This window comes from Pecten maximus, chromosome 15, assembly GCF_902652985.1.
Source record: "Pecten maximus chromosome 15, xPecMax1.1, whole genome shotgun sequence".
NCBI lineage: Eukaryota > Metazoa > Mollusca > Bivalvia > Pectinida > Pectinidae > Pecten > Pecten maximus.
In genome coordinates, this window is record NC_047029.1 from 37012128 (window position 1) to 37033095 (window position 20968).

At 35.1% G+C, this 20968-nt stretch overlaps 1 protein-coding gene across 1 annotated transcript in view; it reads left to right on the forward strand.

Moving 5' to 3' along the window:
• Window positions 1-895: 895 nt before the first annotated feature.
• LOC117343198 (integrin alpha-9-like) overlaps window positions 896-20968 on the forward strand; it is a 38782-nt gene continuing 18709 nt past the window's right edge. The window contains exons 1-10 of the mRNA XM_033905533.1: window positions 896-1210; window positions 4562-4695; window positions 5652-5740; window positions 6777-6980; window positions 11572-11629; window positions 13329-13433; window positions 14022-14122; window positions 15442-15504; window positions 18543-18686; window positions 19742-19853. Of these exons, the coding sequence (XP_033761424.1) occupies window positions 1050-1210; window positions 4562-4695; window positions 5652-5740; window positions 6777-6980; window positions 11572-11629; window positions 13329-13433; window positions 14022-14122; window positions 15442-15504; window positions 18543-18686; window positions 19742-19853 (1171 nt within the window). The 5' untranslated portion in view covers window positions 896-1049. The remainder of the gene's footprint in view (window positions 1211-4561; window positions 4696-5651; window positions 5741-6776; window positions 6981-11571; window positions 11630-13328; window positions 13434-14021; window positions 14123-15441; window positions 15505-18542; window positions 18687-19741; window positions 19854-20968) is intronic.

Here is a 20968-nt window from a genome sequence, read left to right on the forward strand (position 1 = left end):
GTACAACAAAAGAGAAACTACACCTACAGTTTGAAAATCATCCTTCGGTGCTTTTCAAGATATAGCGATAACAAGGATTGTTTAAGGACGGACGACAGACAGACGGCGGACGGACGGACCACGAATGTAAGGTGATTTGAATAATGATGACGGTGAGCTAAAATATATTTAAATTTTATGTATAAACAATCATCGTGAAATTAATCAATCAGAATGTATATATGTAAATTTTTAGAATTCTGTCGGGAAGGAGGGGATTTGGTTTGGTTTGTTTTTGCTTAACGTCCTATTAACAACCAGGGTCATTTAAGGACGTGCCAGGTTTTGAAGGTGGAGGAAAGCCAGAGTACCCGGAGAAAAACCATCGGCCTAGCTACGGTCAGTACCTGGCAACTGCCCCACGTAGGTTTCGAACTCGCAACCCAGAGGTGGGGACGATCATAATTTGAAATAAGACTAGTTATGTTGCAAATGTTGGGCGTCATACCGTTGTTAATCTGCGTTACTCACAAGCCTTGAATACGTAGATAGGGCTCGACTCCATGTGGTATGATACAGACCTCCCCCTAAAGATAAGTAAACCTTACATATATTTTAAACATGCAAAACATCTGGTCATACAGTAGTTGGGGTTACCATATGTTATAAAACTGGGAGGGGGACCGCTGACTCCCCGTCTACTCCGTGGCTATCGGCTTCCACGATATATAATTTGTTTAGACAATATTTTAAATATTTCTCTATCTTGCATTAACACTGGCTATGTTACGTTATGACTTACATATGTTTCTCACTCACTCACGGTTAAGCACACAATACCCGCTAGTCTGACATGAGGATGTGTTCTCCACTAGGGTTACAGCGCGCGCATTCTCCAGCTTCCCGTTTCACATCCGCCTGGTTACAATCGAGCCCTGTGTGTCTGCATCACGGTTTAGAAATGAATAAATAAGGAGTGCTAATTCTAGAATGGATTTATGTTCAAGTTAAAACTAAATATTGTGTATTGTAGTGTGGATTGTGTGTTTTAAGGGGAGTTAGTGTTTGTCATGGCGACCCCGGCTACACGGTATCTACTGCTGGTCGTGTTTGTGGAAGGAACTTTGGGATTTAACTTCGATACAGAAAATGTTATGATACTTGACGGACCTAAGAAAGGAATTCAGTTTGGATTTTCCTCTGGACTGTTTTATCGGGGGGATGACCCGTGGTAAGATATATACTTCCTGACTCTCTGACCCGGATGTGTATGTCCGATACACTTACAAACAGAATGTTATCGTTTTCATTTGTTCTTATCATAACAGATCTTTTGATACTAGATACATATGCTGTTCGTATGCTCTTTTTCAATTCCAAACTTTAAAAAATGTAGCCGATCACATATTTCAACTGTTCAATATATGTACGTGTTTAAACTAAACTCTAAAATAACAACTACAGGCCTAATTGACCTTTACTCCTACACAGATCCTTTTATGTATATCAACAGCACTGCTTGTATGTCAACCACAACCACACACCTCAGTACTACCGAACTCTCCTCATTCTGTCCCCCAGGAATCCCCCCCCCCCCCCCCCCCCCCCCCCCCCCCCCCCCCCCCCCCCCCCCCACACACACACACACACACACACACACACACACACCATACTCCGTTCCGTTATTATGATCTCGCTCTATCTTTTGATGTGTTGCAGGTCCAGATGTCATTCTTTGTATCACAAGTATCTGTACGTTTGGTACTAAAGCCAAAAGTTTCTGTTCTCCCGACCCTACCTTGATGCTAAACATCAACAGATTTTTTTTTCATTGGCTTAATTATGGGCTTATAGAAAAAAAACTGTCCTTGATTGATAATTCTCGGATTTTCGATACATTTTCCAGGTTCAATTTCGTCTCTGGTAGTCTAGATCAATATAGATTGTCCACCAGCCCCTAAGTTTTTGTAATAATTGCTCCACTAAATTCTAATACTAGATTATCTCCCCCTAGATTGAAACATATACTGGAGACTAAAATCATTAACCTCAATGTAACTCATAATTTTGATATTCTAGAGAAAGGTGGCCAGCCTATCGTTATTAGAACACGACCAATGATATATTTTCAGTATACGTATCCAGCGAACATCATTTTGTCAGGAGCCATTACCATACCGGGTACTTACTTGAGCCGATATAAGTGACACATACAACGATATAACAATACCACACGTGTCTATAAAAGTGACACGAGGGATGATTGATATGTTGTGAGCCTCGTATTGAAGGAGGTACTCAAGGATGTTCTTTTTAAGTCCTACTATTCTCTGACTATAGGGCCGTGTACCCAAAGACTGGTCTCGTTTGGTTAGTTTATATCGACGAGGTAGAACTCTAAAGTAAACAAGATAAGTGGCTTTTGCAAAATGGACAAAATCGGTTAGGGTTAGGGTGAAAGAGTCTGTCATCATGGCTACCATTCACGATTGGGGACTGAGCATCCGCCTTATTCACCTGACCTCGCTCCATCAGACTTTCATCTTTTTCCAAAATTGAAAACAGCTATTTCAGGCACCCTAACCCTAACATGCAGTGGATGACTTTCTGAACAGTCAAGAAAAGGAGTTCTATTAAAGTGGCATTGTGGCCCTCAACCACCGCTGGCAAAAGTATATAGATACGGGAGAGGATTACTGTATGTTGAAAAATAATTCAATATTTTCGGCAAAATTCAAATCCTTCAAAACGAGGCTCACAACTTATCAATCAGCTCTCGTAACCTTTGTCATCAATGATACATTAATACAAATGTCTTACTAACTTACCCTAGAGTTTTGGCCAATGCAAAATATGGCCAGACTTATCATGTCGAACCATCCAGTGTAGCTCGTAAGGCATACATTACATTAAACTGTACATATATAATATAGGCATTCTACACTAGTTTTAGTCATTATGTCAGCATCAGTCCCCGATACTTAGATGTAGTAAGGTCGTCTTCTATACCTACACTAGTTATATCATTATACTCCCTTTGTATAGATGATAATTACTAATTATATATCTAACATACAGACTGTTATCAATAAAGTAGATCTAGTCATTGTGTCAGCCTCCGTCCCCGACACTTAGATGTAGTAAGGTCGTCTTCTATACCTAAACTAGTTATATCATTATACTCCCTTTGTATAGATGATAATTACTAATTATGTATATAATATGCAGACTGTTATCCCTACACTAGTTTTAGGTATTGTTTCAGCATCAACTCTTAGATCTTACAATGTTAATATTTTTGATGTGTGTGAGGGTGACAGAGCTAGGAGGTCGTCATTCCCTAGCTCCGTAAGCTTAAGTCCTTTGACGTGAAAAATGGCCGGATATTGTAGTTTAAACTTAGAAACACATCACACCATCTTTTGTACAACTTAACCACACATGTATGACACATTGCTTTAAAATATTGAATAAATTAAACAATGATATCATATATCTTTTTGTGATTTTTTAATTTTTTTTGTGTATTTTGATTGTTAGGGTTTTCGGTTCGAGAGTATGTATGCTACACTGTTTAAAACATCGGATGTTGCTTTATTTATTTATTTATTTATTTATTTACATCTATTTTTTCATTCTTTTTTTTATCTTTTTATTTATACCTATTTTTATTTTTTTTCATTCTTTTTTATTTATTTACTTATCTAATATTATCTATTTATCTAAATATTTATTAATTATGTATTGATATTTATTTAGTTACCCAAAATTGACCTCAAATTAAAAGGTTTTAACAATAATTCTTCGTTTTGGCAATAACTTTTAAACCGTTAGAGGTAGAACGTTACCTTTATCCACCACAGATGATGGACATTCATCTGTCATTGTATCTTGGTAACAAAGGACATGGAATCAAGGGGTGACATGTTCCTGTTCACAAAAACATGGGTGTGTGTGTGTGTGTGTGTGTGTGGGGGGGGGGTCAATTGACAAGCATTATAGCTTGAAACAAAACCAAGTATTGTTACGGTTTAAAACTTATAATTTACAGCCCTTTCAATCTACCAATTATAGATCTAGACCAATGAACACTTGTCTCTATCCTGCGTAGTAAACCAGTACTAATGTATAGTTAATAATGATTTATAAAATATCATAAAGAAAAAGAAAACACATAAGAGTATCATTATAATCATTATATATCAACTCTTTCTATATATATATACATGTACTATACTTCCCATTCTTGACTAATAACCGGATACTTATTATTTGAAATAAATGTAATATGTTATGGAGAGAACTTTGATATAGGCTTAAGCCTGATGTTCAACCAGTTGTTTTCAAATAAAATATGTTGAAATGAAATGAAATGGACACTTACCATGCAGCCACAGTATGTCACTAATTGTTTTGAATATACACCAATCATTAAGACTATCTTATTTTTTATATGGTATTATATCTCAGTTTACTGTCAGAACTTCAGACGCCTGTGCATTTACTCGACACCAGTCATAGTGCTAAGCTCTAATAGGAACATACAGTGTTGTACAGGTAGGATGTTGTGTTTATATTGCAGGTCGATTGTTGGTGCTCCCAAATCTAACAGTTCCACGCATTCAGAAATCCCACAACCTGGTGGCTTCTTTAGATGTCCACTGAATTTCAAAGCAGGTCGTCATGTTTCTTGTACGTCGGAGATCCCAGCGGTCGGTAAGCATGCTTTTCTTCATGGGAATCCCCTGTTCTATTTATAAATAATTCCATTTTTCTTTTTTTTACATCGGAAATCCCCTCTTCGATGTACATGGGAATTCCCCTATTCTATTTATAGATAACGTGTACATATGTATACGTCATGGCTATCGGAAATCACTTCTTCTGTTTATAGATTCCGTGTATGCGCCATGTATATTGGAGAATGAATATTTTATTTAATCTTGATAGTCTGTTATGGTCAAGATTAAATGTCACAGCTTTGCAGGCAAACATCATACTGCCCTCTATCATATATCGACGTTTTCTGTTTCTCTGAGTAAAAGTCTTACCGACATCTCCGACATTTGGGGGTTTTAAATGAGCTTTTAATCACTCACTGTCGCCACATGTAGGCCCTCGCGTTTGTCCGAATGTCATGGCGGTCAGTATTTTTTCAATATCGTCTGAAATCGAGTAGACATCGACACTATGGAACTGGGCACAAACCCGAATTTTTTTTGTTAGAATTGCTCCACTAAATTCTGATACTAGATTATCTCCCCCTAGATTGAAACTTAGGGATCAGACATATCCTGGAGACCAAAATCATTAACTTCAATGTCATTTATACATGTATATGCCGACAGATTCAGATGACACGCTTCCCCAAAATGACGTAATAAATACAAGATGCCAATGTCACCATGGAGATGGGTACTTCCGTCGAGGCAATAAGAATCATTAGTGTCATTGTGATAAACACACTGGTTAAGGTTTGCCTGGAACAAGTTTGAATGCAAACTGAGCTAGTATTAAATAAAACAACATAACTTCCATTCAATATGTATTATATTATGGACGACAAACCTTCTAAACCTTCTAATTGAAGGTAATATTGACAGTAATATAAGTTCAAATTTTATTTGAGAAATCCTTAAGCACTATAAATGCTGAACGATTTTTTATTTCAGAGCCTGAAAGTTTGGGTACCGCGATCACATACAAACAACAGACTCAACTCTTAGGCTCCAATATCCTGATGAACGACAACAACTTCATGGTAAGTATCCCCGACAGATAAACTGTTTAAAACATAAATCTACTGACGTCACAAGGTTATTCTGTGTTTGTCTGTCTATATAGTAGACATTTCAATCAACTGTCAGATGTAGACATAAGCTGTAAAAGTGAGCTGTAAAAGTGAGCTGTGAGAGTGAGCTGTGAAAGTGAACTGTGAAAGTGAACTGTGAAAGTGAGCTGTAAAAGTGAGCTGTGAAAGTGAGTTGTGAAAGTGAGTTGTGAAAGTGAACTGTGAGAGTGAGCTGTGAGAGTGAGCTGTGAAAGTGAGTTGTGAAACTGAGTTGTGAAAGTGAGCTGTAAAAGTCAGCTGTAAAAGTGAGCAGCTGTAAAAGTGAGCTGTGAAAATGAGCAGCTGTAAAAGTGAGCTGTGAAAGTGAGCTGTGAAAGTGAACTGTGAGATTGAGATGTGACAGTGAGCTGTGAAAGTGAGCTGTGAGAGTGAGCTGTGAGAGTGAGCTGTGAAAGTGAGCTGTGAAAGTGAACTGTGAGATTAAGCTGTGACAGTGAGCTGTGAGAGTGAGCTGTGAAAGTGAGTTGTGAAAGTAAGCTGTGAAAGTGAGCTGTAAAAGTAAGCTGTGAAAGTGAGCTGTGAAAGTGAGTTGTGAAAGTGAACTGTGAGAGTGAGCTGTGAAAGTGAGTTGTGAAAGTGAGTTGTGAAAGTGAACTGTGACAGTGATCTGTGACAGTGAGCTGTGAGAGTGAGCTGTGAAAGTGAGCTGTGAAAGTGAGTTGTGAGCGTGAGTTGTGAAAGTGAGTTGTGAGAGTGAGCTGTGAGCGTGAGCTGTGAAAGTGAGCTGTGAGAGTGAACTGTGAGAGTGAGTTGTGAAATTGAGCTATGAGAGTGAACTGTGAGAATGAGTGTTTGTCCTATTTTTGTACAATCTTTCATTTCGGATATCAACCTGCTTATGTTGAAAGAGGAAATCCTGCTATCTTATGCCACTAGAACAAAATATTGTAGATTTTACATTTAGTTACTGAAAATATTACAAATGATAACGTATTCTCTCTTTGAGGGATGTGCATCCAAGTACAAACTGACGAATAGCGAGGCCTCTAAAAAGCTTCTGTATGCCATCGGACGATGTAATGTTGGCAACTTAACCAATCTTGACGGGCCAATGAGACGGACGAATTATAAGAAGAGGCCGCTGGTGGATCGCACTTCTACTTACGTATTTGGCATGGGCCTGGTCGGATTCTCCTCCACAAGTCTCAAGGTAATGCTAGGATATATGATAGAATGTAACTGTTGTATGTTTTCGTAGTCATCGTATGTGTAATCCCCCAAGGTACTGATTACCGTGAAATAATTATCTTTGTTTTAATTTTCGTGTTTTTATTTAATCAATGGAAAAAACGATTTCTTGGATACTTGACTTCGTGGATTAATTGTACTCATGAAATCAGCTAAAGTTAATAATTCATCTAAATTTAATATATCAGACAACATGATAAATTATCAGACAACATGGTACTCTGTCAAACAACACGTTAATCTGTCAGACAACACGTTAATCTGTCAAACAACACGTTAATCTGTCAGACAACATGGTACTCTGTCAGACAACATGGTACTCTGTCAAACAACACGTTAATCTGTCAGACAACATGGTACTCTGTCAGACAACATGGTACTCTGTCAGACAACATGGTACTCTGTCAGACAACACGGTACTCTGTCAGACAACATGGTACTCTGTCAGACAACACGGTACTCTGTCAGACACCATGGTACTCTGTCAGACAACATGGTACTCTGTCAGACAACATGGTACTCTGTCAGACAACATGTTAATCTGTCAGACAACATGGTACTCTGTCAGACAACACGGTACTCTGTCAGACAACATGATTCTCTGTCAGACAACATGGTACTCTGTCAGACAACATGGTACTCTGTCAGACAACATGGTACTCTGTCAGACATCATGGTACTCTGTCAGACAAAACATAATAATCTGTCAGACAACATGTTAATCTATCATATAGCTAAAAGTTCTAACATATTTGGGTATTTTGTGAATAGACGAATTTAAGTTCATTTCCTCAGATCAAACTGAAACAGATGGCAGAGAATAATAAATCATTAAACAATTGTCTTGCGATGATATGTCGTTACGACATGGCTACAGTACGTCTTCATAAATGGCGTCCCTTTTTGTTACCATGTAAACAATAATGTTGGTCTGATATAGCAAACTAATGTATGGCTTCCTATGATTTGATGTGAAAGCGCTTTACTAATCTTTATTTTCCCTCTTTATCGTTGTGATAGTTTGTCTCTAAGTGCATCTTCTTAATCTTATTGTTTAGGTTTTGTATTTATTTGATTTGAATTCTGACTATCAGTGACTCTCTACCATAACGTACCGGCTGACTTACTTCTCTACACTATACTCTACTTCTTACTTGTTATCCTTCAGGCCCGTTAACGAATAACATTACCGTATAACATTCTATATATCCATTTACCTTTACATATTATTGACATCCATAAACAGATTGAGTGGATTCTTTTCATTTTCATGGCGGCTATGAATAGCAGCAGATATCTACATATTTCGTTAGCGCACCTCGAAAGCTATGTAGATAGATATTTGTATTCATAGCCGCCATGGAAATGAAAAATATTCATTCAATTCATATATTGTCGTTAGCGTGATTTGGAGAGAAAAAAACAAGTTATTTTAATTTGTTTGGCTTTTGATAACTATATACGAAAAGATGCTAAATTAATGGAACAGCCGATGATCCCACCAATGCACCATTGTTAACCGTGTCCTTCCGCTACGCAAAATTCCATCGATGTTTTTTTGTATTTTTTTTCTTATTGCCTTTTTTCAAAATAAAAGGACATCAAATAAATTTTTTTTTTAAATCGTTTTAAATAAGAATTATTTTATTGATATGATGGCGAAGAAAGTTTACGGAAATATAACGGGAACTAATTTTCAGGCGTATTTATATTCAACTGATGTAATGTGTGGAACGTGAGAACGATGTCTTCATACTTTATTCATGTTTTCATGATCAAATGTTTGTTGTTTTCACGTCATTTTATGTTAACATAACGAACCAACACTAAGAAAGTAAATATATGTAAATGGCATAATATGTAGAGGTTTCAATTTTTTATCTACAACATTTTCACACTGTTTTCTTGTATCAACATCGCCATTGTTCTGTACATTACTCAGTTAAATAAATGTCCTTTCTTTTTATCTTGAACTCGAATATTTGATTTAAGGCGAGTTCCAAAATTGGAGATGCTGGTTCCAAGGTGAATACGTTTAGCATAGTACAATAGACTTTGTTTGAACAATTAGTATTATAGTCACATGTTCCTCTTCCTACTGCATACCAATACGGCAAATGTGTCGTACATATAATTATTATCACCCAGGTGTCGTACGAATATAACCAATGTGCCGTACATATATCGCCCATGTGTCGTACAAATATCACCCATGTGTCGTACATGTTTCACCCATGTGTCGTACAAATATCACCCATGTGTCGTACATGTATCACCCATGTGTCGTACATGTTTCACCCATATATCGTATTTTTATTACCCATGTGTCGTAGGAATATAAACAATGTGTCGTACATGTTTCTCCCAAGTGTCGTACATATATCACCCATGTGTCGTACATGTTTCACCCATGTGTTGTACATATAATTATTATCACCCAGATGTCGTACGAATATAACCAAAGTGCCGTAGATATATTACCCATGTGTCGTACATGTTTCACCCTTATGTCGTACATATAATTAGTATATCCAGGTGTCGTACGTATATAGCCAAAGTGCCGTAGAAATATCACCAATGTGTCGTACATGTATCGCCCATGTGTCGTACAAATATCATCCACGTGTTGTACATATATCACCTGTGTCGTACATATATCGCTACCGTATCGCACATTTATTACCCATATGTGTCATAGATATGTCATCAATGGGTCGTACATATATCACCTATGTGTCGTACATGTTTCACCCATGTGTCGTACATATATCGATACCGTATCGTACATATATCACCCATATGTGACATACATGTAGATATGTCATCAATGGGTCGTTCATTTGTCGCCCATGTGTCGTACATATATCACCAATATATGCATGTTTGACTTGTTGGGAAAGCCTTAGTAAGGATGTTTGTCTTTATTACCGGACAATGCGACTTTAAATTCTGAATCATCAATTTCTAAAGCCTTACAATGAAAAACAAAACAAGTGGTAAGCTTTAAATCTTTATGGAATTTGTCATCACTCGATTGACCTAGATTTCACGTCACTGGTCTTTATCCAATCAAAATATTCCGAATATTGTTTTCCGCGGAGAATGGTATAAAGTTTGCTGTTAGGAATAATTCTTATTGTCCTGAATGTATTATGGTAGAATACGATTTATATCTCGGTTGATGAAAATTGTATCCTTGGTGTTCTCATTAGGTTGATATCATGGGTAAAATAAACAAACAACCTAAATATAATACTATGATGGTTTTTTTTGCATATCCCATTCTGAACTCAGCTGCGGGTCCCTTTTAACATCCACTATTATGCCTACTTAAACCCCGCTAGTCAATTTGACAAGGAAAGTTCATAATCATAACATATACATGTATATCTAGGTCGATATTTTTGCATACATTCCGAGAAAGATTTCCAAAATGGTTGATTTTTATGTTATTGAAATTCTTTCATTTGATTGACATTTGTTTTTCCCCTTAAATGTGGTAAACAATTTAAGTCCTTGAGCATCAGCATTAACATTATAAATATAGCTATATTGTTTTAACACAACAGGACGCATGGCCCTGCATCGTGACACACATGAAAGTATTGATAAGGAAGTGAGTACTCGGCTCATTTCCATGTTCACAGACAACTCTTCAATATAAACAAGCATTGTACATGTACATGTAATGGCTGATATTATACAAATATAGCATTGATCAGGTTGATACAAGCTAGGTTTTATCCTGTATTATCGAGAATGACACATTCAAGGGTGAAGGTGAAAGTGAAAGTACTGCGTCGACTGGGAAATAAATGGATTAGGATAGCTTGTGCATGGATACAACGTTTAACACAGCTTACGTGCCGGGACTCGAACTAGCGAGCATTCGGCCCTACTACTAGAACACAGTGCCTCCAAATATATCAAAATATATTGACGATAGTGCTTTGCTTCCCTTACATGCATTTGAGACAATTTTAAATAAGCTCTTAGCTTGTTACCGCTTGTTACCAAATCCTCTTGTATACTCTTGATTCATTGTATAGTATTACTGATGCTTAGGTAGGATTAGGGATAGGGTAGAGCTCATTGATTCCAGTCTTGAATATTTTGTTTTACTAGATTGTGTTTTACTTAGATTGTATATTTAGTATTGGGTTTTGTACTAGATACTTCAACATCATACTGCAAACGAAAACTGATTATGAGTCAAGATTATGTCAATGTCTACTGCTGGTTTTATGTTTGAATTTGTTGTTACTATACAAGTAGACGGTTAATTAATCAAAACATCTCCATATATATATATATATATATATATATATATATATTACCTTTTTTTCTTTAAGAAATAATATCTACTTTTAACTAATCTGTTCTGGTTCTCAAACAACTTATATCAACTCCTCTGTAAAATTCGATCCTAAACAAAATACCTTTCATCACCTTCTTCCTTTGTTACTTGGCATTCTAGATCCCATGCACAATTCCGTATATAGACATTCGATACAGGTTTAATGAAGCATATCCTTAATTTGTGTTAACTTTAGTATGACGTTCCTGTCTTCAATACAATTTTGGGAGCCCCAGGATTCTTCGATGGGAAAGGTAAGTAATACTAGTTGTCCCTCCTAGGATAGGCTGTCTAGCGTCATTTCTTCCATTACCCATCCATCATCCTTTATATATGGGAGTATCAGATCTACTCCTAATATTGGACTGAATCAAGTACGGGAGTGACGTATTAATTCTTAATCATATCAAAATGTTCAACATAACTGGAGAACAGGTTCTTCATTCAAGAAATTTGGAAAGTGTATATTGGCAAGAACATATTAAATTAAAACCAACTATACCTGACGAATTATCGTAATTTGGTGGGCTCCAGGAAATTACTACATAGACAATAAGAAAATAAGGAAAGTGTATATTTCCAAGTACGTATTTGAAATTAAAAGCAAGGTATACCTAACAAACTATCGCCGTTGAGTTGGCGACAGAAAGTTTCAACATAGAAAATAAGACGCTCAATGACAAGGAAACAATTCTTAAACTTGTTTTTAAAGTATAGGTGCTCAAAGAAAATGGGGGAACAACCTAATTATGTTTTAAACATGTTGCATAAAGTTCTTGACATTCATCAATTGTGAGTGAAAGACAAATTCATTCCAATGTTTCAATTTCAATTTCAACACATTTTATTGTCATTTAATTCGACAAATGGATCTGACATCAGGCATAGCCTATTTAAGTCATCTCCATATAAACATATATACAGGTAACAATTTTTTAATCTCGAATATTACAGAAGTAGTATACATAATTTTATATATATTAACAGGAACATATATATGAATATATATATTAATTTACGTAGTTGATACATACAATTGCCAAATCACAAATTAACAGTAGATTAGAGTATAATTTAAATAATGAAGTATATATCACTCCAGGTAGAATTTTTTTGGTGTGTATAAATTGAGTCAAATTATATGAATTTAGGTATTGTCTGTCATTCCAATGTTTCCTCTCTATATATTAATTTATTATGCGTATCTTCACTAAAAACAAACCTTCATGACGTCATGTATCTACGATGACAGGTATATAGTTTACTATTTACCATTGCATAGTAGGTTAACATGCCATAGCATAACAAATCATTTCTGTATATGTTCAAAATGATCTTGCATACCAGATATGGGGCCGCGGTGGCCGAGTGGTTAAGGTGTCCCGACACTTTAACACTAGCCCTCCACCACTGGGTTGCGAGTTCGAAACCTACGTGGGGCAGTTGCCAGGTACTGACCGTAGACCGGTGGTTTTTCTCCGGGTACTCCGGCTTTCCTCCACCTCCAAAACCTGGAACGTTCTTAAATGACCCTGGCTGTTAATAGGACGTTAAACAAAAACAAACCAAATGCATACCAGATAAACTTTCATACACGATATTAATCCAGTAAATATTTCGTTAATCTCTGACATAAATGTTAACATTAATATCCATTAGGTGACAAAATATAGGTTTTGTGATTTTAGATATGAAAACATTAAACTTGAAATAATAAAAATGACTAGCCGCCAGTTTAAATAGTAACACATTTTTTATTGTAATTGAAACTTTTTTAGATAACACTTCATCATGTAATACAAAAACAAGTACCTTATTAATATTTTATGGTCAATGTACATAATACATAAAATACTATTTCAAGATGATTAACTTGTATGGAAGGTAAAGTACATCTCAAATGTATTGTCTATATTACTGGAACTTCATCATACATTGTATTTTATATTACAGGCGGCTTTTTACTGATAGACATAAATGATTTGGGCCAGTCCCAGGACTATCTGGTCTCCTCAGACAGGAATCTCCGTAACTCATTTGACAAGGGAGCTTATCTAGGTATGATTTTGGTATTTTTCCTCGATTTTCCATGTGATGAGCTTTGTGTTAATATCAAATTTGTAAAGTAACTTGCTGTATAAGAAATACAATGAACATTTGTTCTTATGTATATATGCCCCTAATTAGACAACCTTCTTGACGTGTAAGGCCGGCCGGGGAAACACCATATTTGGAAGTAAACTGACATCATGTGGCACTCATGATACACATTTCCTGATCTAACCACGCAAATGAAGTATAGACACATACAAATTTTCACTATTTGTTTCTATACATTAACGCATGCTTTTTTCTATTCGATAACTCACCCCCTCTTTCTGATATTCCTGGGTAGTTCCTTAGATATTCTTAGAAGGAAATGCCATTCTAATGGATGTTGAATTCTCAAACACTGAATGTTTGTATCCAGTAATTATCAAAATATATTTGTCCAATATTCATGAATAGGATTCATGTAAGAGCGTGTACTAAAACACATATTTCAAGAATTAGAATATTTCGCCGTGATATTTCTCAATATAAACATAATTAAGAATTATTCTTTATTTCTTGGCTTTTTGTATTTAAATTCCCGTATGATTGCAGGTTATTCTATAGGATCTGGAAGGTTCGGAAAAGCACGTTTGGGAACGGTGGTGGCCGGAGCTCCTCATTACAGCAAATCCCAGGAGGGACACGTGGGAATCGTAAGGAATCACATCTCCTGTAGGGCATGATACATTTTCAAAATGAAAACAAAACGCAAACAAGCTGTCTTTACAGTTGCTACACCGCACACAACGTATATACTGTTAGTCACAAAAATGCAGCCATGGTATAGAAATACACCAAAACAAAAAGGTCATTGAAATAAACAGTGTTTCTCCTTGTCCCCGACAGATCAGGCCCAAGGATCATGAAACAGTCTTCAGTCTGAAATCTTAAACTTAAGTCCAATCTTAGACTTAAGATTGTTTCATGAACTCGGAATAAGATACTGTAATTTTGAATAAGATACTTCAGTGCCAATAAAGTGATGTGTTATGTATTATGAAAATGTGCTTATTTCTTCGTCACATTCGTGTGTTTAGTGTATGGGTTTTTTGTTTAATAAGGTAATATAGCTCTCAGAGCTGGAGGTACGCAAAGTGAGAAACTATTCTAACAATGCTTGTTTTTCATGATTTTCACTATGATTTTTAAATTAGTTTTAAAACTTGGTAATATATAGAGGATATCTAACAGTGTCTTCAGTAATACCAAATATATTTCACGAGTGGGGCTAATATTTTGATATTTTTCACGAGTGCGCAGTGAAATATATTTGGTTTTACTGAAGACACTGTTAGATATTCTGTTTATTACATTTTTTATCAACGAAAACCCTACCCCGTATGCTAACTAGGACTACAGCGATAATTTGTAAACAAAAAAAGTAGTTTCCCCTGTCCAGGTGCTGACATATATGTCGGGCTTTCTGATTGGTCAATTATTTTGGTATTTTCTAATCATTAATTTGATTCGTCAAATCAGCAAAGTGATATTTTTCACTAGTGAAAAATATGATATTCTTCACTAGTGAAAAATATCACTTTTATAGAATGAATAATTTTTGATATTTCACTGGTAAAAATGTAATAAAATGGTATATCTGAACAGCCAAATTTATATGAGACTATCCAAAGGAGGCAATAAAAGATTGACGTGTGACACAAGTGATCTCTAAATTCATGTTCAGGCATTAACTAGTATAGTAAATAACATCGGTAGCGAAAAATACGGTCACATTTGAGAGTGAATCGCTAATTTCGGACAGGTTTGACTATTTATAAATCCGACCATCTGCGTCCTGAACCTCGTGAGACCAAGGACACAACTACTCGCCGGAAACTTATGGGTTGCCATTCAGCTTAACACTTTGTGATTTTCTGCTAATTTGTGAGGAAAATGATTTTCAGATTCTGCTCATCAACTGTGGAACAATGTACTGTATTATATAAACCTCGATTTTATCCGTTTGTTTCAGGTTGTACTATTTAACATTGTACAAAATGATTTTGAAATGCAAACGACGATATCGGGGTCACAGGTATGTATACATTATTCACTGATATTTAAAAATTGCTAAGATGTTTCTACAATTCTACTTACTTACAGTGGATACGACCCATGGGTCAATAAAACATATCGTTACGGCACAGAAAGCACTTGTCATTGATGTGCTGAGGTGTATGAAGAAAGAGGAGATAGAGTTGGACAATAACACAATCTAGGACAAAATTACCAGTAATTTTTTTTTTCAATCGGACTTTAGGGGAATTCAATAAAGCAGTACTGAGTATCGCCACAGAGTAGTTGTTATAACCAAATAAAACCAAAGTACCAAGGTAATACGTATATGTATCAATATAAACATATGATCACCATGGTCAGGAAAGATCAAGACCTACGGGCTGTAACCATTTTTTCCAATCTAAAGTAAACTGTGCAAGCACACTATCCCTTCATTGTAATATTATTTTATAATGTTCACTAGTGCTGAGACATTGTAATATTCTATTATAAGGTTCACTAATGCTGAGACATTGTAATATTCTATTATAAGGTTCACTAGTGCTGAGCCATTGTAATATTATTTTATAAGGTTCACTAGTACTGAGACATTGTAATATTCTATTATAAAGTTGACTAGTGCTGAAACATTGTAATATTATTTTATAAGGTTCACTAGTGCTGAGACATTGTAATATTCTGTTATAAGGTTCACCAGTGCTGAGACATTGTAATATTATTTTATAAGGTTCACTAGTGCTGAGACATTGTAATATTCTATTATAAGGTTCACTAGTGCTGAGACATTGTAATATTCTATTATAAGGTTCACCAGTGCTGAAACATTGTAATATTATATTATAAGGTTGACTAGTGCTGAAACATTGTAATATTATTTTATAAGGTTCACTAGTGCTGAGACATTGTAATATTCTATTATAAGGTTCACTAGTGCTGAGACATTGTAATATTCTATTATAAGGTTCACTAGTGCTGAAACATTGTAATATTCTATTATAAAGTTGACTAGTGCTGAGACATTGTAATATTCTATTATAAGGTTCACTAGTGCTGAGACATTGTAATATTCTATTATAAGGTTCACTAGTGCTGAGACATTGTAATATTATTTATAAGGTTCACTAGTGCTGAGACATTGTAATATTCTATTATAAGGTTCACTAGTGCTGAGACATTGTAATATTATTTATAAGGTTCACTAGTGCTGAGACATTGTAATATTATTTATAAGGTTCACCAGTGCTGAGACATTGTAATATTCTATTATAAGGTTCACTAGCGCTGAGACATTGTAATATTCTATTATAAGGTTCACTAGTGCTGAAACATTGTAATATTCTATTATAAGGTTCACTAGTGCTGATACATTGTGATATTCTATTATAAGGTTCACTAGTGCTGATACATTGTAATATTATTTTATAAGGTTCACTAGTGCTGATACATTGTAATATTATTTTATAAAGTTCACTAGTGCTGAGACATTGTAATATTATTTATAAGGTTCACTAGCGCTGAGACATTGTAATATTCTATTATAAGGTTCACTAGTGCTGAGACATTTTAATATTCTATTATAAGGTTCACTAGTGCTGAGACATTGAGAGACTTATGTGGACTTCTGGGTTTGTAGATGTACTGTTTGATAAAAAGAATAATTCCCTTATCAATTTTATGATATATACCACCCTGTTTAACAACACCAACGAGTAGAGTTTCTTTATTTATCAAAAAGGAATAGAAAAAGCTCTTAAAAGGTTTTCAAAATTTGTTTAAAAGGTTTGAACTTCCATGCAGTCCCATAATATATGTGAAATTGTCTCCCTTTCTAAATTACAGAAAGTGCAGTGTGGGTTATTTAATAGCCTAATTTTATATAAAAAAGAGTTTGTTGTTAAAATATGATGATTTATCCTAAACTAAAAGTATTTCTTGTGACTTTGAAATGAATATAATCTCCCGTGTCGTCTGATTATAATCAAAAGAGTTTCCTCATTTCTTTAGCGGTTATAGCTGTCCTATTTCTACGTGGCATCCTATAAAAATCTTGTGATCCTTTTTTCCTTTTCAAAATAATTTCAAGATATAATGGAAACATGGCGTACATAACAATATCATTTGACCAGGTAAACTTTTTCAGATATTTCTTTACACTCGCTGTTAGACCATGATACTCAAGAAAATTAGTAAGTGTACCATAAAAGTCACAACATTCCCTGAAAGACGGGAAGGAGCCCTCACTCAGCTCTGATAGAAGACAGTTTTATTACCAATAGTAATATTATTGTTGTACCATAAGGGAGACCTTCCCAACGAGTTGTTTTCATTTCTAAATATCTCCTCTTTACACCTTAATCTATACCAAGGTTTAAACACATATTTCTAAAAGACATTTTTGCATGAACTTTGAATATAATTCAAGTACTCATTAACAGAATTAACTAAGGTATGCATATTTGCATTAGCTTTTCAAATATTCAACCGTTTTCCCTCAGATCTGAAAATCCTTCCGACCCAACGTTTTTGAAGTGACTCAATAAACAATGTTAATTTATTCATATAAAGTCCACCATCTGTTTTTATAAAAGCTGGTTGAAAAGTTTGTTTGCCTCCAAGGTAACACTGGTCAAAATTGTTAATATGAAATCAAAAACATGAAATATTAGTTTGTATTTGAGAACTCAAGTGACGATTAATGACAATCGGCCAGTTGTTCTTCCATAAGGTTCCGTTAAACTCTTTATAACGTTTTTAATAAAAGGACAATTTATGAAATCCGCCATACACAGACAAAATGTCTTTAGCTTTTATCTGAAAAAAATGCCTGAAATTGCTGTTAGCTTCACGTCATGAATGGACTTTTTTTTGCACTTTTCATGTAACTTCAATCAGCAAATTTCACTTGCAATTGATCAGAAATCGACCCCCTGAATTGACATCAATACATTTTGGCTGTGTAAGTCACTTGTATTAAATTGCGTTGACGATTGTACTGATAAGTATTTGATTTGGAAGTCAAGCATATGATGTAATTTCCTTTTTAAATTTTAACAGCCCGGATGTGGATTTGGTGCATCCCTGATTGTCCTCGACCTAAACGGAGACGGTCTTGATGATCTTTTGGTGGGGTCCCCGTTCTTCTCTGACCAGGCTACTGACCAGGGACTTGTGCAAGTCTACTACGGCACCAACGATAGAGTACGTCATACGAAACGCCTATTTATTTTATAGCATGAGAGATATGGTGATGTCATTATTGCATTGAGCTTGACGACTCTTGGCTAATTTAGAACATTTACTTCTGTTCTTGATAGGCACGGTGAGACAAAGCCTTGTAGAGTGGGCGGAGTCAACCGGTCCAAGACGGCGGCTCGGGTCTTAGATCATTGGGGGGGGGGGGGGGGGGGGATCTCGCAAAATGAAAAATGAAAAGATGAAAACAAGAGTTGCTAAATTTCATGGCGCTAACTTCTGTCAATTTCCCCATCGAGACAAGTATTTAGGGACTGCAGTATATAAACATGTGTCATTATTTCTGTTTACATGAAATTGTTAATATCACACAATTCAACACCGTACATCAGCAAATGTATAATAAGTTTGATCAAGTAAGTTTTCTCTGAGAGGCAGTGGGGGTATATCATAGCGACAGTTCATTACCATACAACAAAACCTAGACATGTATTTTAAATGTTCAGTGGTAAACTTATAGGATTTTTCGTTACATACCTTTGGATATTCCGTACAAGTTGGACTTTTACTTCTGACTAGTGTCAGAACTAAATCAACGTTAATGTGGACAGTTTGGAAAGAGAAAACGTCTGAACGAATGTCGTATGCCGTAGCGTACGGTTTCCATCAGTAGATGCTTTTATGCTATTTTGTTTTTATAGAAATATATATTCATGTGAAATCTTAATTTGTGTATCTCTTTGCTACAAAAAAGGAATTATAAATACATTTCGAAATTGTTTATGAAGAGATAAATATCAGTGCTTTTGTGCTATGGAACAAAATGTCGTGTTCATCTTTTTAATTCAAAGTTGATATAGTTACTCAAGATCCTTTTACTGCCATTGAGTGTACAGGGAAATTACTACGTAGATATTTTAGTTAATAAAAAAGATATATTTTTGTTCTTATACTTTACCTGCAGTTAATTTCTAGTTATATGCAGTGATAATCTGTACAAAAAAAACTAGAGGTGAAATATAAACTAATCTCAAATAAGTGAAGTATTCCTTTTCTCACAGACAAATATTCTACGACAAGACGACAATGACTTGAGGGGAACGAGTACCATTTACGGACGATTTGGAATAGCGATGGCGGACATCGGCGATATCAACGCGGACGGTTTCAATGGTATGGCAGTGGTTCGGCTTTGCCTTGATGACTTCGATAACAGTTTTGCCATTTTTAAATGATGTGGTATATTTATTTGTACCAGATCAAAAAGGTCCTTGTGTGTTTGTTGAAGGCTTCTTTTCGATGTAGTATACTAGTACTATCATATAATATGTCTGGTTAAGGATGATATTTGTTTAACACTGTAGTAACATTGTACTGATACCGAAGTATAATATGTCTGGTTAAGGAGAATATTTGTTTATACACTGTAGTAACATTGTACTGATACCGAAGTATAATATGTCTGGTTAAGGAGGATATTTGTTTATACACTGTAGTAACATTGTATTGATACCGAAGTATTATATGTCTGGTTAAGGAGAATATTTGTTTATACACTGTAGTAACATTGTACATTGAAACCGAAGTATAATATGTCTGGTTAAGGAGAATATTTGTTTTACACTGTAGTAACATTGTATTGATACCGAAGTATGATATGTCTGGTTAAGGAGAATATTTGTTTATACACTGTAGTAACATTGTACATTGAAACCGAAGTATAATATGTCTGGTTAAGGAGAATATTTGTTTTACATGGTAGTAACATTATATTGATACCGAAGTATAATATGTCTGGTTAAGGAGAATATTTGTTTATACACTGTAGTAACATTGTATTGATACCGAAGTATAATATGTCTGGTTAAGGAGAATATTTGTTTTACACTGTAGTAACATTGTATTGATACCGAAGTATGATATGTCTGGTTAAGGATGACATTTGTTTAACATGGTAGTAACATTATATTGATACTGAAGTATAATATGTCTGGTTAAGGAGAATATTTGTTTATACACTGTAGTAACATTGTATTGATACCGAAGTATAATATGTCTGGTTAAGGATGACATTTGTTTAACATGGTAGTAACATTGTATTGATACCGAAGTATAATATGTCTGGTTAAGGAGGATATTTGTTTTACACTGTAGTAACATTGTATTGATACCGAAGTATGATATGTCTGGTTAAGGAGAATATTTGTTTTACATGGTAGTAACATTGTATTGATACCGAAGTATAATATGTCTGGTTAAGGAGAATATTTGTTTAACATGGTAGTAAC